General features: G+C 43.0%; 1 protein-coding gene and 1 non-coding gene across 6 annotated transcripts in view; both read right to left on the minus strand.

The window, feature by feature from the left end:
• The window catches only part of TMEM94 (transmembrane protein 94), a 28,851-nt gene extending 26,441 nt beyond the window's left edge, over positions 1-2,410 (minus strand). For all 5 annotated transcript variants that reach the window (XR_010318299.1, XM_064270755.1, XM_064270754.1 and 2 more), the window contains exon 1: positions 2,286-2,410. Coding sequence is in view for 4 of the 5 variants with exons in the window: in XM_064270755.1 (XP_064126825.1) it covers positions 2,286-2,309 (24 nt within the window). In the remaining variant the exon portion in view is untranslated. The remainder of the gene's footprint in view (positions 1-2,285) is intronic.
• Positions 2,411-9,079: 6,669 nt separating this feature from the next.
• On the minus strand, positions 9,080-9,184 carry LOC111752633 (U6 spliceosomal RNA). Its single transcript, XR_002787526.1, has one exon. It is a non-coding gene; the product is annotated as a U6 spliceosomal RNA (small nuclear RNA).
• Positions 9,185-16,017: the final 6,833 nt, after the last annotated feature.

Consider the following 16,017-nt stretch of genomic DNA (forward strand, 5'->3'; position numbering starts at 1 on the left):
TCAACTGCTCATATGTGGATGGATTTATGTCTGGATTCTCAATTCTGTTCCATTGATCTATGTATCTGTTGTTGTACCAGTACCAGGCTGTTTTGACTACTGTGGCAGTATAATCGGTTCTAAAATCAGGTAAAGTAAGGCCTCCCACTTTGTTCTTCTTTTTCAGTAATGCCTTATTTATCCAGGGCCTCTTTCTCAGTGGGATTATTTTTAGAAGCCCACTTCTACAACTCACATGGCATCTCAGGTAGAAACCCCGTCAGGTTCTTTTCCCGAACTATTTGTATATCAATTGCCAACAAGCCTATCCACCTCTTCAAACCAGGGCCCACCTCCCCGGTGCCTAGAGCTCTACCAGCCCAAAGTAAGCATCCCACAAAGATGGGTTGGTAAGGATGGCGACAGTGCTTTCTAGTTCAGGGCTCATCTTCCAGAAAGAGAGGGAGCCGAGCAAAGAAAATTCCTCCTGGAAAAAAGTCCCCTGAGAGCAATCCGGCCTGGGCTCTCCTGTGCTCTCTCTCAGGCTCAAGAGACGCCAGCCCAGTTGGACCACAGGACGTTGTTTTCTGCATTCACTAGGAGGTGGTGTTTCAGTGTAGGCAGCAACCACAGGGCAATACTGTCCTCTGTTTTTGAGCCCTTCAGCCTGTCCCAGGCAGGCCACCGATCTGCACAACATCATAGCCTCTGGGAGCTTGTTCCCTGGAGTCGAGCAGTGCACAGCCCTTGAGGCTTTATGCAGCAGCCTTGCACCCAGGCTTGGGGACAGGCAAGTGGAACTTTTCCCTCTGTGCCAATCACTGTTAAGATGGAGACCTGCAACGCAGCTGGAGGCATCTTCGAACACACCTGCTTCAAGTCCACAAGCCTGGTCCAGAGGCACAGGAAGTCAGGCATCATTAAAGGCCCAGTGTGTGGAGTCCCAGCCCCTTCTTCAGACCTCTTCAAAGTCTCTTTGGCAGGAAGATCACTACCCACAGTTCAAGTCAATAAATATTTACTAAGCCCTTGTTACATGCCAGGTTCTGTGCTAGGGGCCAGGGATATTGACATAAAGTGGGACAGATTATTTCAGTACCGCATGGAAGTACGATGGTGGAGATACAGCGAATGCTGACAGGCACGAGGAAGGAGGATCTATCTGGAGAAGATGATGCCTAAATTAAGGCTTATAGGATTTAGCAGGATACAGGGTGGGGAGCACTTCAGAGGAAGCTGCCTAAATATGATGTGTGGACCCAAACTCTGAAGTGTTCAGAACTACTAGTGGGAGGGAGAGGGCAGGGGAGGCTAGAGATGCTGGCAAGATGGGCCGGGGCAGGTAGGGGAGGGCTTTGCCCACCACACTAAGGGTTGTGTCCAGTAGGTGGCAGGGAGCCACACACCGGTGTTCAGCACAGGTGACAAAATGTTGGCTCTGCGTTTTGGATTACACTCTGGCAGCCATATGGAGGTTGGAGACCAGAGGCAGACAGATCTGTTAGGACGGTGGAGCAGAAGTCCACGCAAGGGGTGAAATGAGCTCCTCTGGGGCAGTCTTCTTTAGGTTTTTGGAAAAACTATCACAAAGGCAAAGTGTCCTTCTCATCGCATCGTTATCAGGCTACTGAGATGCACATGACATCACTGACGATGTTGACCTTCATCACTTGCTTACAGCAGTGTTTGCTAGATTTCTCTACTGTAACATTGCGGTTTTTTCCTTTTCTTTTTTATTTTTTTGAGGGGGCTGGGGCAGTCTTTGTCTTGGGAGAGGGCTATCCTGACTGACAAATCTGGGCTGCAGAAGGCTGTGAAGAAGAGGCTGACCTAGTGGATGACTTGGACCGCCTGGCAGCTCTCCACCAGCTGATGAAGCAGCTGGGCTTGGAGTCTGGTTGGGGAGCTTTTCACTAACCACAGAGAGGGTGCCCAAGTGAACTCTCCATGGCTCAGCAGGTCCAGGCACAGCCCCAGCAAAGAGCAAACAAACTAAATTACACATCCCTGGGCAAGAAGTGGAACCCCGGCTCGGTGCCAGACCAAATCAGAACCCTCCCTCCATGCAGTGTCTTCGCTGCTCTACCCTTTATCCTTTAGACAAAGTTCCCAAGTCTGGGCTTTCCAGCCAAATAATGGCACCCTCTCAGAGGTCACATTACATATCCTGGCCTCAGAACCACATCCCCACTCTCACTTTTGGTTCAAAGCCCCCAAATGAGGCCCCCCGCCAGGCCAGCACAGGTAGGGAGAGTTCAACAGAGACACACGGACAGATGCTCATCAGGTAACAGAATACAGCCTACCGGAAGCTTCTCCTTCAGGTCCATGGGGCCGGAGTGCTGCAGGCATGCCCAGATGAATGTGATCACCCCTGAAAGGAAGGCTCCTCCCCAACATGTACAACCTCAGTGAGTCTGTCAGTCATAGCATCTGGGGAACAAAAGAAGACATCACATAAGTCTAAGTTGCCAGGCGGGACTGCTGCCTGTCACACAACAGTATCATCTAAACAATAGAGTGGTGGATGGAAAAGAACTGGTCCCACTTACCACCAGTGCCCTGCCTGCCCTGTCCTGGCAGCAGAGCTTCCTTTCCCCAAGCAATCAACTGAGGACCAATTCCACCCTCTGAGGCAAGCAGTGAGTGGGCTACAGAGGGCACTGTGCGAGGGTGCGAGCTTTCTCTCCCTTAACCCAAAGACTACAGCCTTCAGGATGGACTACATCTCAACATAAAGAAAAGAAAAATCCTCACAATCAGACCAATAAGCAACATCATGATAAACAGAAGATAATTGAAGTTATCAAGGATTTCACTTCACTTGGATCCACAATTAATGTCCATGGAAGCACCAGTCGAAAAATCAAATGACGTATTATATTGGGCAAATTTGGTGCAAAAAAACCTCTTTGAAGTGTTAGAAAGCGAAAGTGTCATTTTGAAGACTAAGGTGCACCTTACCCATGCCATGGTATCTTCAATCCCCTCATATGCATGTGAAAACTGGACAGTGAATAAGGAAGACCAAAACAGAATTGATGCATTTGAATTATGGTGTTTGTGAAGAATACTGAATACACCATGGGCTGCCAGAAGAGTGAACAAATCTGTCTTAGAAGAGGCATAGCCAGAATGTTCCTTAGAAGCAAGAATGGTGAGACCTCACCTCAATTACTCTGGACATGTTGTCAGGAGGGACCAGTCCCTGGAGAAGGACATTATGCTTGGCAATGTAGAGGGTCAGTAAAAAAGAGAGAGACCCTCGACAAGATGGATTGGCCCAATGGCTACAATGATGGGCTCAAACACAGCAACAATATTAAGGATGGCACAAGACCAGGCAGTGTTTCATCCTGTTGTACACGGAGTCACTACGAGTCAGAACTGACTTGACAGCACCTAACCACAACAACAACAAGCCTAATTTGGAAAGGCTCACTGTTTTGTTCCACATGCACTGTCTTACTTGCTGACTTCCAGCAGGCAGGAAAAGCAATGGCTGATCAGCATTTTAAAAAACAAAAGTTAAGGTTAGGATTAAGGTGAGCTGGAATCTAGATACAACTCTATCAGGGGAGTCCCAGGGAGAGCAGTGGAAGGATGGAAAAAGAGACATGTTCACTTCCTACTGCTGCCACCAGGAGTAGGGCACACACGTCACACATACTCAACACACATCCATGGACACCCAAGTTCCTTGTGTCGCTTCTCGACAGGGCAGTACTCAATAGGCACCTGGGCAGGTGTCCAAAAAGATGGGCAATCAATCTAACAGCCTGTCTGACAAAAGGTGGCTAGTTACCTGGCAAATAAAGATCACCCCTAGCTCCCTATCCTCTACCACCCTCCCCACACATCCCCTGACCCTCATCCATCCACCTTGGGAGCCAATCCAACATTAATAATTTCAGACCAGGGCGTTTTTGGGTAAAGAGTGCTACTGACTAATCTGGTCTGGTGCCAGGTGACTCCTAGTGGAGAAAGCCCTAACCTGCTGACTAGGGCAGTTCTCTCTGACCTGCAACAAAGCCTCACTAACAGGAGCCAGGAGGCAGGAGCCCAGGAAAGCTGATCCATAAAGGAGCTGTCAGAACACAATAAAAATGCTGTGTCCAGAGGATCCCAGCCAGGACGCCAGGCTTTGCAGCCACCAAGTCCACACGGAAACTCCACTCTGATTCCTTGCAAGGAGGTGGCAATGCTGATTTCACATCTTGCACGGCCACGTCTCTCCCTACCCCTGCCTTTCCAGCCAATGCTTGCAAAGCTGAGCTAGCCCCAAAGGGTCAGGGGCAGACAGTGAGGCTGGAAGCAGCCCTATAGTACAGCCAACTGAAATGGGATCCTGAGAGACCAGACCTGCTCCTCCCCAAATCCCCTCTCTGACTCAGGTTGCCCAGGCCCCATTTACCAGTATGGCTCAAGGTCCTCATGACACCCTTCCAGCAGGGGCTGGATGAGGAAGTCCTCACACCAGGAGCCAGCTGGGGACTGTGCCTATTAACTCCTTCCGCCAACACTAAAAGGGTGAAATAACTCTGCATCCAGCTGGAACCACAGCAGTTCAGAGAGGGCAGCCAGGAACAGGAAATTTTTCTAAGATACTCTGTTTTCCCATCATACCATACGTGGGATTCTGGGAGAAGGCTGTTTTTAACTGTCTGATCTGAAGCCAGCAGCTGTATCCTTAAAGGGCCAGTTTGATTCCTGGCCCACTGTGGGAAAAAAAGCACAGGCTTCAAAGCCAAATATTCCTGGGTTCAAATTCTGGCTCTCACACATATCAAATGTGCGACTTTGGCAAATTGTTTGTTCATCTGAGCCTCAGTGTCCTCGTTCATAAAATGTAAGTAATAGTACCTATTCCACAGAGATCCTGTGAGAATTACATGAAATACATGCAGAGGGTCTAGTGTGGTATTTGGCACACAGTAGGTGCTCAATACCACCACCTGTCTCAGTTTGTCATACTGTAGTGGCTTATGTGTTGCTATCATGCTGGAAGCTATGCCACCGGTATTTCAAATACCAGCAGGGTCATCCATGGTAGACAGGTTTCAGCAGACCTTCCAGACTAAGACAAACTAGGAAGAAAGGTTTGATGATCCACTTCCAAAAATTAGCCAATGAAAACCCTATGGGTCACAGAATATTGTCCAAGACTTTGACCTACTTACTTTGGATATGTCATCAGGAGGGACCAATCATTGGAGAAGGACATCATGTTTGGTAAAGCGGAGGGCCAGCAAGGGTGAGGGAAACCCTCAATGGGATGGGTTGATACAATGGTTGCAACCATGGACTCAAACATACCAACGATTATGAAGATGGCGCAAGTCCAGGCAACACTTCATTCTGTTATACGTGGGGTCACCATGAGTTGAAGCCAACTTAACAGCAACTATTAACAACAGGTTCTCAATAAATAGTTGCCATTACTATCTTATTACTATCACCAGCAAACAAGAAAAATGAACTACCTAGGTCAAGAATAAGGATTCAAAATAAGGTAGAAGAAAAATAAATGAAAGGCATAAAGATTGAAAGGAATAAGTAAAATTGTCTTTATTTGTAGAAGACTAGATCATATACGTAGAAAATTCTAAGGAATCCACAAATAAGATATTAGAATAAATAAGTGAATTTTAACAAGCTCACAGGATACAAAGTGAAAACACAAAATACAAACATAAATTGTATTTGTATATGCTATAATAAAATATTTTTTATAATAAAATATTAGAAAATAAGGCTTTTAAAAATCATTTATAATAGCACTAAAAAACCAAAAAAAAATACTTGGAGATTACTTTACAAAAAAATATATGCAAGACCTGTACACTGCTGGTAGTAATTAAAGAAAGTCTAAATAAATGGAGAGCTATACCATATTCATGGACTGGAGACACAGTATTAAGATGTCAATTATTCCCAAATTGATTTACAGTTTCAATACTATCTCAACCAGGATCTTTCGCAGCTGAAAAGCTAATTCTAAAATTTATATGGGAAGATAAAGGGCCTAGAACAGGCAAAACAATTTAGAAAAAGAAAGATAAAGTTAGAGGACTTGTTGTTTGCTGTTAGGTTCCGCTGAGTTGGTTCCAACTCATAGTGACTGTCATAGATTGAATTATGCCCCCCCAGAAATGTGTGTATCAACTTGGTTAGGCCATGTGTGGTTGTCCTCCATTTTCTGATCATAATTTTATGTTGAGAGGATTAGGGTGGGATTGTAACACCACCCTTACTCAGGTCACCTCTCTGATCCAAGGTAAAGGGAGTTTCCCTGGGGTGTGGCCTGGACCACCTTTTATCTCTCAAGAGATAAAAGGAAAGGGAAGCAAGCAGAGAGTTGGGGACTTCATACCACTAAGAAAGCAGCACCAGGGACAGAGCACATCCTTTGGACACGGGGTCCCTGCACCTGAACTCCTCAACCAGGGGAAGATTGAGGACAAGGACCTTCCTCCAGAGCTGACAGAGAGAGAAAGCCTTCCCCTGGAGCCAATGCCCTGAATTTGGAATTGTAACCTATTGGCTGTGAGGAAATAAATTTATCTTTGTTAAAGCCATCCACTTGTGGTATTTCTGTTATAGCAGCACTAGATGACTAAGACAGCAACCCTATGTACAACATAACAAAACACTGCCCGGTCCTGTGCCATCCTTGCAATCGCTGTCATGCTTAAGCCCGTTGTTGCAGCCATGGTGTCAATCCATCTCATTGAGGGTCTTTCTCTTTTTCGATAACCCTCTACTTTACCAAGCATGTTAGAGGGCTTACACTACCTGATTTCAAGACTTGCTATAAAACTTCAGTAATCAACACATGTGGTACTGGTGTAAGAGGAGAAATACAGGTCAATAGCAGAGAACCGTAAGTCTAGAAAAGGACCCAAATATATAAAAACTGAACTTTGACGCTTACCTTATATCATACAGAAAAATTAACTCAAAATGGATCATACATCTAAACCTAAAAGTTAAAACTATAAAATTTCTAGAATACAGGATAAAATTTTTATGACTTTAGGGTAAGCAAAGATTTCTTAGAACGAACACACACACAAAAACCATAAAAATAAAACAATTGCTAAATTGGACTTCAGCAAAATAAAAACTTTACTCTTCAAAAGATGTCATTAACAAAATAGCAAGGTAAACACAGATCAAGGAAAAATATTCACAATACATGTATATGACTTGTGTCCAGAATAAAGAATTCTTGTGACTCAATAATAAGACAAACAACCCAATTTTTTAAATGGGCAAAAGATTTGGACACTTCACGAAACAAGATATACAAATAGCCAATAAACATACGAAAAGATGTGCGACATCATTAGTCAACAGGGAGATGCAAATTAAAGTCACATATTAGAATGACTAAAAGGAAAAGACGAACAATACCAAGTGTTGGCGAGGATGTGAACTTAAATTGCTGGTCGAAGTGTAACATAGTACAACCACTTTGAAAGCAGTTTGTCAGTTTCTTATAAAGTTAAGTATACACCTACCATATGACCCAACAATCCCACTCCTAGGTATACCGAGAGAAATGAAAACTTATGACCTCAAAAAGAATTGTATACAAAAGTTCATAGCAGTTACTCATAACGGTCAAAAACAAAAAAACACAAATGTCCAATCACAGGTGGATGGATGAACAAACTGTGGTATACCCACTCAGTGCAATAAAGCAAAATGAAGTACTGATATCCACAACGGTATGCCTGACTCTCAGAAGCACTTACTGAGCAAAAAGGAGCCAGATACAAGACTACATACTGTATGATTCTATTTATATAAAAATCAGAACAAGGAAAGCTAATCTACAGTGACAGCAAGCCAACCAGTGGTTGTGTGGTTGCCTGAGGTGGGGGAAGTGAATAGCTGCAAAGGGCATGAGGGATCTTTCTGGAGGAATGGAAATGTTCGATATTTTGATTGTGGGTGATGGTTACATGGGTGTACACCTTTGTCAAAATACTTCCAACTATACACTTAAAATAAGTGCATCTTATTGTATGTCAATTCTGCCTCAATAAAGTTAACTTTAAAAGGTAAGTGGAACCTCAGCTCCAACTAAATCAACTCAACCAACTCTTAAAATGCCTAGCGCATGCAAGATTTCGGGATATAAAAGAGAAGGGACCAAAAAAAACAACAGAGAAGGGAAGTTGAGGGAAACAAACATTTCTCAAGAGCCTACTTGACAGGGTAACACTATGCTAGGCAACTGCATATATTTAATAAAAAACTATAAGGTATGGTCCTATTTTCAAAGAAGTATAAGATATGGTCTCTTCCCCCAAAAGATAAATAAAATTCAAGCCGGTATTGAAATACTAAATGAGAATTACAAGCAACAGGTGCTGGAGGGCTGGAGGAGCAAGGGAAGAAGCAAGGCCTAAGCCCAACCAAGAACTAAAAGTCCCAGCAAAGACGCCAAGAAAGAAATGCATGTAGCCTTTTTAAAGGACAGCGACGGGACCTATTTGGATTAGACAGAGGCCTGAGTATGTAAAAGGGAAGAAAGAAAAGACCACATAGGACAGGCCATCGGGGCCAAGATGCAGAGGCCCGTGAAGGACAAACAAAAGAGGATCTGAGGAGTCACTCAAGGTTTCTGAGTAGGCGCCAGTATTTTAAGAGGGTGGAGAATAGATCAAAGGGAGAAGGCAAAGAAATGGCAGGCAAAAAAGTTAAAAGAAAATTACGAAAAGTTTGGTTTGCCATATGTATCTAGCCCTGAAAGCAAAGGAATGGATGGTTCCTGCCACTAAGCTCAAACTAAGAGTCAAAAGGCTACCTGAGGCTCAGTTTCACAGACAGCTAAGAAACAGTTTGTCCTTCTAGTCCATTTTGTGTGTACGCGTGCGTGCCCTTTAGGTGAAAGTTTACAGCTCAAATTCAAAATATATACACACATTGTTTTGTGACACTGGTTGCAGGCCTCACAATGTGACAGCATGTGTCCCCTTTCCACCCCGGGTTCCCTGTGTCCATTCATTCAGTTCCTGTCCCTTCCTGTCCTCTTGTCCTGCCTTTGGACAGGAGCTGCCCATTTAGTTTCCAATATTTGATTGAACTAAAAAATACAGAACGCTTCACGAAATTGCGTGTCATCCTCGTGCAGGGGCCATGCTAATCTTCTCTGCATTGTTCCAATTTTAGCATTAAAAAAAAAAACAATTTTAGCATATGCGCTGCCAAAGCAAGCATTCTGGTCTGTTTTAACGCAATCTTCATTCACTGTTCTTATACTCTAGTCTAGGGCTTCGAACCGGTTCGAACCTTTGCTGATAATTTGCATTTCCACCCCAGGTATACTGAAACAGAACCTACATTTTAACAAGATCCCCAGGTGATTCTTACATATGATAAAATTTGAGAACCACTGCTCTACTAGCTGTTCTCAGCATTGGTCCCTAACCAGCAGCATTGGCATCACCTGGAAACTTGTTAGAAATGCAAATTTTCAGCAGGGTTTGAACCTGAATGAACCAGTTCCAAGCCCTGCTCTAGCCCTACCCCACACACCAGAACACATTTGGGAAACTTGTATGCAGCTGAATAGCTGTGTCCAAAGGGTACTAATTGATGAATCAATGTTAACCTAGAGGGAGGTTTTTTAATAGCAAGCCTCAGGGTTCTATCCTTGGTCTCCTCCAAGTCAATATTTTTATCAATGACTTGGGTGAGGAAACAGATGGCATACTAATCAAATTCTTGGATAGCATAAAGCTGGAAAGGAGAACAAAGTCAAGATCCAAAAAGATCTCAACAGGCTGAAATGATGGGCCAAATTTAATGGATACAATTTAACTAGGGAAAATACTAAGTCCTGCACTTAGGTTCAATAACTATTGTATAAAACTACTATAAGTGGCTTAGATAGGTACAATTTCAACATAGGTCAACGTGGCTGCCCAAAGTTCATTCGCATTTAGCCTGCATTATCAGACATGCTATGTCTCCGACAAGAGAGGGGTAAGTCTGATTCTACATGTCGGGGCATGGTGGAATGTTTTGTCCAGTTCTGCATTATACACTTGGAGAAAGACATCAACAAAACTGGAGTGCTTCCAGAGAGCAGCAAGCAGGTTGGAGAAGTTACAGCATGAGAAATGGTGGAAAGAACCAGAGATGCTCAGCTAGTAGACAAAAAAAATACAGGGTGAGAAAAGGGCTGGACAGGCATGATGGTCACCTTCAAATACCTTTAGGCTGCCAGACGGCAGAAGGACTAGGCTTATTCTGAAAGGATCCATCCAAAAAGAGGGACCGGTATCAGGAGGAGGAAGCTAAAGGAGGCAGATCGGGGCTCATCACGAGCAAATATTTCTAAATTATTGTTGTTGTTAGTTGCCGTTGAATCAATTTCAACTCATAGCAACCCTGTGTGTCAGACTAAAACTGCTCCATCAGGTTTTCTAGGCTGTAGTCTTTACAGGTCCATTGCCTTCTAGTTGATGCTGACTGGTGCAGTGGTTAAGCATTCGGCTGCTAACCGAAAGGTCAGCAGTTCTAACCCCCCAGCCGCTCAGTGGGAAAAAGATATAGCAATCTGCTTCCATAAAGATTTACAGCCTTGGAAGCCCTATGGGGGTAGTTGTACTCTGTTCTATAGGGTCACTATGCGTTGGAATCCACTCAACAGCAATAGCTTTAATCTTTACGAGAGGAGATTGCCAGGTCTTTCTCTGGCAGAATGGCTGGATGGTTTCAAACTGCCAAACTTTCAGTTAGCAGCTGAGCACTTAATCATTTGCCCCAACAAAGCTCCTAATATTGCAATAGACTGTACCATGTGTTACTCAGCAATATTCCTCTCTTGGGTTACACATTTACTTTATGAATGTTTATGCTCTTCAAATATTCCTTTGAGTCTCTGTCTAGTAGTCATCTTTTCCAAGTTTCTTAATATTTTTCCCTTCACCTTCCTACTAAGGAAGACTGGTACTATGAATCTCTTTTTCAAAAGGATCCTGACTTCTTAAAACCAAACAAGTTTAACCTCACTAGTAAAGAATTCTGCCTTGAGTATCATGCTCTTTAAAGAACTATCTATACGGATCAAGTTGACAACAGCAACTCGAAAGATTAGACAGAAACCTTAGGGGGCAGTGAGTTTGTTAATGGGGGAGGAACAACTCAGAAAAGGAGGGTGAGAATAATTGTACAAGAGGATCCTGAAATTTAGAAAATTGAGTTGAACAAGGGATATCATTGCTGATGTCAGATGGATCTTGGCTGAAAGAGAATACCAGAAAGTTGTGTACCTGTGATGTACTGACTACGCAAAGGCATTTCACTGTGTGGATCATAACAAATTATGGATAATGTTGCAAAGAATGGGAACTCCAGAACATTTAACTGTGCTCATGAGGAACCTGAATGTAGGAACCAAGAGGAAGTTGTTCAAACAGAACAAGGGGATGCTGTGTGGTTTAAAGTCAGGAAGGGTCTGGGGCAGGGTTGTATCCTTTCACCATACTTATTCAGCCCGTATGCTGAGCAAATAATCTGAATATGCAGATGACACAGCCTTGCTTGCTGAAAGTGAAGAGGACTGGAAGCACTTACTGATGAAGATCAAAGACTACAGCCTTCAGTATGGATTGCATCTGAATATAAAGAAAACAAAAATCCTCAAAACTGAACCAATAAGCAACATCATGATAAAGACAGAAAAGATTGAAGTTGTCAAGGATTTTATTTTACTTGGATCCAGTCAATGCCCATGGAAGCAGCAGTCAAGAAATCAAACGACGTAATACATTGGGCAAATCTGCTGCAAAAGACCTCTTTAAACTGTTAAAAAGCAAAGATGTCACTTTGAGGACTAAGGTGAGCCTGACCCAAGTCATAATATTTTCAATCGCCTCATATGCGTGCAAAAACTGGACAATCAATAAGGAAGACCTAAGAAGAATTGATGCCTTTGAATTACGGTGTTGGCAAAGAATATCGAATATACCATGGACTACCAGAAGAATGAGCAAATCTGTCTTAGAAGTACAGCCAGAATGCTCCTTAGAAGCGAGGTTGGCAAGACTTTGTCTCACATACTTTGAACATATTAGAAGGGACCAGTCCCTGGAGAAGGACATCATGATTGGTTAGGTAGAGGGTCAGCGAAAAAGAGAAAGACCCTCGACAAGATAGACTGACATAATGGCTGCAAAGTATAACAACAATATTGAGGAGGGCGCAGAACGGGGCAGTGTATCCTTCTGGTGTACACAGGGTCACTATGTGTAGGAACTGACTTGACAGCAACTAACAACAACATAATTACACTCAGGCTTCTGGTTTTCCAAACATTGCCTAGCCCTTAAAGGTTCTGTTTCCCTTGGGTACTCCACCAACCCTCCATCACTTCTGGTCTTTGGAGCTAGCATGATCCAAAGCAATCAGTGTTAGATTTGCCTGGTCTTATGAGGACATCAAGGGCTAAGTTTAAATCTGGCCCTTACTACTTGCCATGCCATGTGGCTGATAACTGTTTACTACTGTTTCAGCAGCCACAGGCAGAGCTTATTATTATACCAACCCCTGATCACCAAACCATACATTCTGTTTGGTGGACCTGTTCAGAAGAAAAATCTTCCTGCTTCAGCCACGGCCTGCCCTTTAGTTCACTTGTTCTGCCGTAAACAAATCCAGGCCTGCTCGGAAACCAGGGTTTAAAAACATATTTTTAAAGGAACCTATCTTTTAGGTAATGAAAGACACTATCGTGAAAACAACACTGACATAATAACAAGATAAAAAAAATATTTATACACATTTACCGGTGGAGAAGTGCCAAACATCACCTGGAATCTTCTGGAACACCAGGAGTGGACTTAGAGGCTTTGTGTCTTTCCAGCTAGGACTGCTATCACAAAAGCTCATACTCAACTCACCAGGTTAGGTTCAAAGAAGCCCTGGGTGTAGGTAGTAATTACATTTGTGCTCCTCCCTTTACCCCTTGAAATTGTTTCCTGAGCCCGACATTAGGGAAAGGGCAGTGAGAAGTAACTGAAGGATTGTGACCTTTATTTCTCATTAGTTCTGCAGGAGTTAAGCTTTCCAAAAGGCTGATTCTCAACACTTGGAGCTGGCACTCCCTAGCAACTCCTCAAAATAGAAATGTGAAGTGCTTTCTGTTTTCTTCCATTTCACTGCCCAGCCTTGGCTCTCCCAGGCCAAGGGAGGGATGGGGGTGGGAGTTCAAGGGCAGTCATCTTTCAGCTTGGTGGCTTGATTATCAAAAGAATCATTTGTGACAACAGCAACGCGAAAGGTTAGAGAAGAAGCTCGGGGTAGTAAGTTCCTGTTAATGGTGAAGAAGTAATTTGGAAAAGGAAGATAAGAATAGTCGCACAACCTGAAGAATGTAATCAATGTCATTGAATTGTCCCTGTAGAAATTCTTGAATTGGTGTATGTTTTGCTGTGTATATTTTCGACAACAACAAAAATAAATTATTACAAAAAAGTAAAGGGTCTTTTTAATAAATGGTACTCACAAAACTGGATGTCCATCCATAAAAAAATGAAACAGGACCGGTATCTTACACCATACACAAAAACTAATTCAAAATGGATCAAAGACCTAAATATAAAACCAAAAACTATAAAAATCATGGAAGAAAAAATAGGATCAGGGCTGGGGGCCCTAATATACGTCATAAAGAGGATATAAAGCATAAGTAACAATACACAAACACCAGAAGATAAGCCAGATAACTAGGATCTTCTAAAAATGAAACACTTATTCTCATCAAAAGACTTCACCAAAAGAGTAAAAAAGAGAACCTACAGACTGGGAAAGAAAAAGTTTTGGCTATGACATATCTGACAAAGGTCTAATCTCTAAAATCTATAGGAAAATCCAACACCTCTACAACAAAAAGACAAATAATCCAATTAAAAAATGGGCAAAGGATATGAACAGACATGTCACCAAAGAAGACATTCAGGCAGCTCAACAGATACATGACAAAATGCTCACGATCACGAGCTATTACAGAAACTCAAATCAAAACTACAGTGAGATACCATCTCACCCTAACATTACTGGCACTAATAAAAAAAAAAAACAGGAAATAACAAATGTTGGAGAGGCTTCGGGGAGATTGGAACTCTTATGCACTGCTGGTGGGAATGCAAAATGGTACAACCATTTTGGAAAACGATATGGCGTTTCCTTAAAAAGCTAGAAATAGAAATACCATACAATCCAGCAATCCTACTCCTAGGAATATATATCCTAGAGAAATTAACAGCATCACATGAATAGACATATGCACACTCATGTTCACTGCAGCATTATTCACAATAGCAAAAAGATGGAAACAACCTAAGTGCCCATTTACAGATGAATGCATAAACAAACTGTGGTACATGCACACAATGGAATACTACAAAATGATAAAGAAAAATGATGAATCTGCAAAACATCTCACAACATGGATGAATCTGAAGGGCGTTATGCTGAGTGAAATAAGTCAATCAGGAAAGGGCAAATACTCTATGAGACCACTGTTATAAAAACTCCTGAAAAGGTTTACACACAGAAAGAAACAATCTTTGGTGGTTAAAAGGGAGGGGATGGGTGGGGAGGAAAAAACACTAAACAGACAATAGATATGGTAACTTTGGTGAAGGGTAGACAGTACACAATACTGGGGAAGCCAGCACAACTTGTACAAGCCAAGGTCACAGAAGATCTTATAGATACATCCAAACTCCCTGAGGGACCGAATTGCTGGGCTGAGGGCTGTGGGACTACGGACTTGGGGAACATCTAGCTCAATTGGCATAACATAGTTTATAAAGAAAATGTTCTACATTCGACCTTGGTGAGTAGCACCCAGGGTCTTAAAAGCCTGTGAGTGGCCATCTAGGATACTCCACTGGTTTCACCCCTTCGGGAGCAAGGAAAAATGAAGAAAACTAAAGATACAAGGGAAAGATTAGTCCAAAGGACTAATGGACCACATCTACCACAGCCTCCACCAGACTGAGTCCAGTACAACTAGATAGTGCCCGACTACCACCACTGACTACTCTGACAGGGATCACAATAAAGGGTCCCAGACAGAGCTGGAGAAAAATGTAGAGCAAAATTCTAACTCAAAAAGAAAGACCAGACTTGCTGGCCTAAAAGAGACTGGAGAAACCCTGAGAGTATGGCCCCTGGACACCCTTTCAGCTCAGTAATGAAATCACTCCTGAGGTTCCCCCCTCAGCCAAAGGTTGGACAGGCCCATAAAACAAAATGAGAACTAAAGGCACACACCAGCCCAGGGGCAAGGACAAGAAGGCAGAAAGGGACAGGAAAGTGGGTAATAGGGAACCAAAGGTTGAGAAGGCAGAGTGCTGACATGTCATGGGGTTGTTAACCAGTGTTATAAAACAATATGTATACTGTTTAATGAGAAACTAGTTTGTTCTGTAAACCTTCATCTAAAGTATAATTAAAAAAAAAACTCATGAAAAGGTTTATGCACAGAAAGAAATAATCTTTGATGATCAGAGGGAGGGGAGGAATGGGAAGGGAAAAATACGAACTAGACAATAGATAAGTGGTAACTTTGGTAAGGGGTAAGACAGTACACAATACTGGGGAAGTCAGCACAACTTGACCAAGGCAAAGTCATAGAAAATTCATAGACACATCCAAACTCCCTGAAGAACTGAGTTACTGGGCTGAGGGCTGGGAGCCATGGTCTCAAGGGACATCTACCTCAATGGGCATAACATAGTTTATAAAGAAAATGCTCTACATCCTACTTTGGTGAGTAGCACCTGGGGTCTTAAAAGCTTGTGAGTGGCCATCTAAGATACATCTACTGATCCCACCCGGTCTGGAGCAAGGGAGAATGAAGAAAACCAAAGACACAGGGAAAGATTAGTCCAAAGGACTAAAGGATCACAACTACCACAGCCTCCACCAGGCTGAATCCAACACAACTAGGTGGTGCCTGGCTACCACTACCAACTGCTCTGATAGGGATCACAAAAGAGGGTCCTGGAT

This window comes from Loxodonta africana, chromosome 18 (assembly GCF_030014295.1).
Source record: "Loxodonta africana isolate mLoxAfr1 chromosome 18, mLoxAfr1.hap2, whole genome shotgun sequence".
NCBI lineage: Eukaryota > Metazoa > Chordata > Mammalia > Proboscidea > Elephantidae > Loxodonta > Loxodonta africana.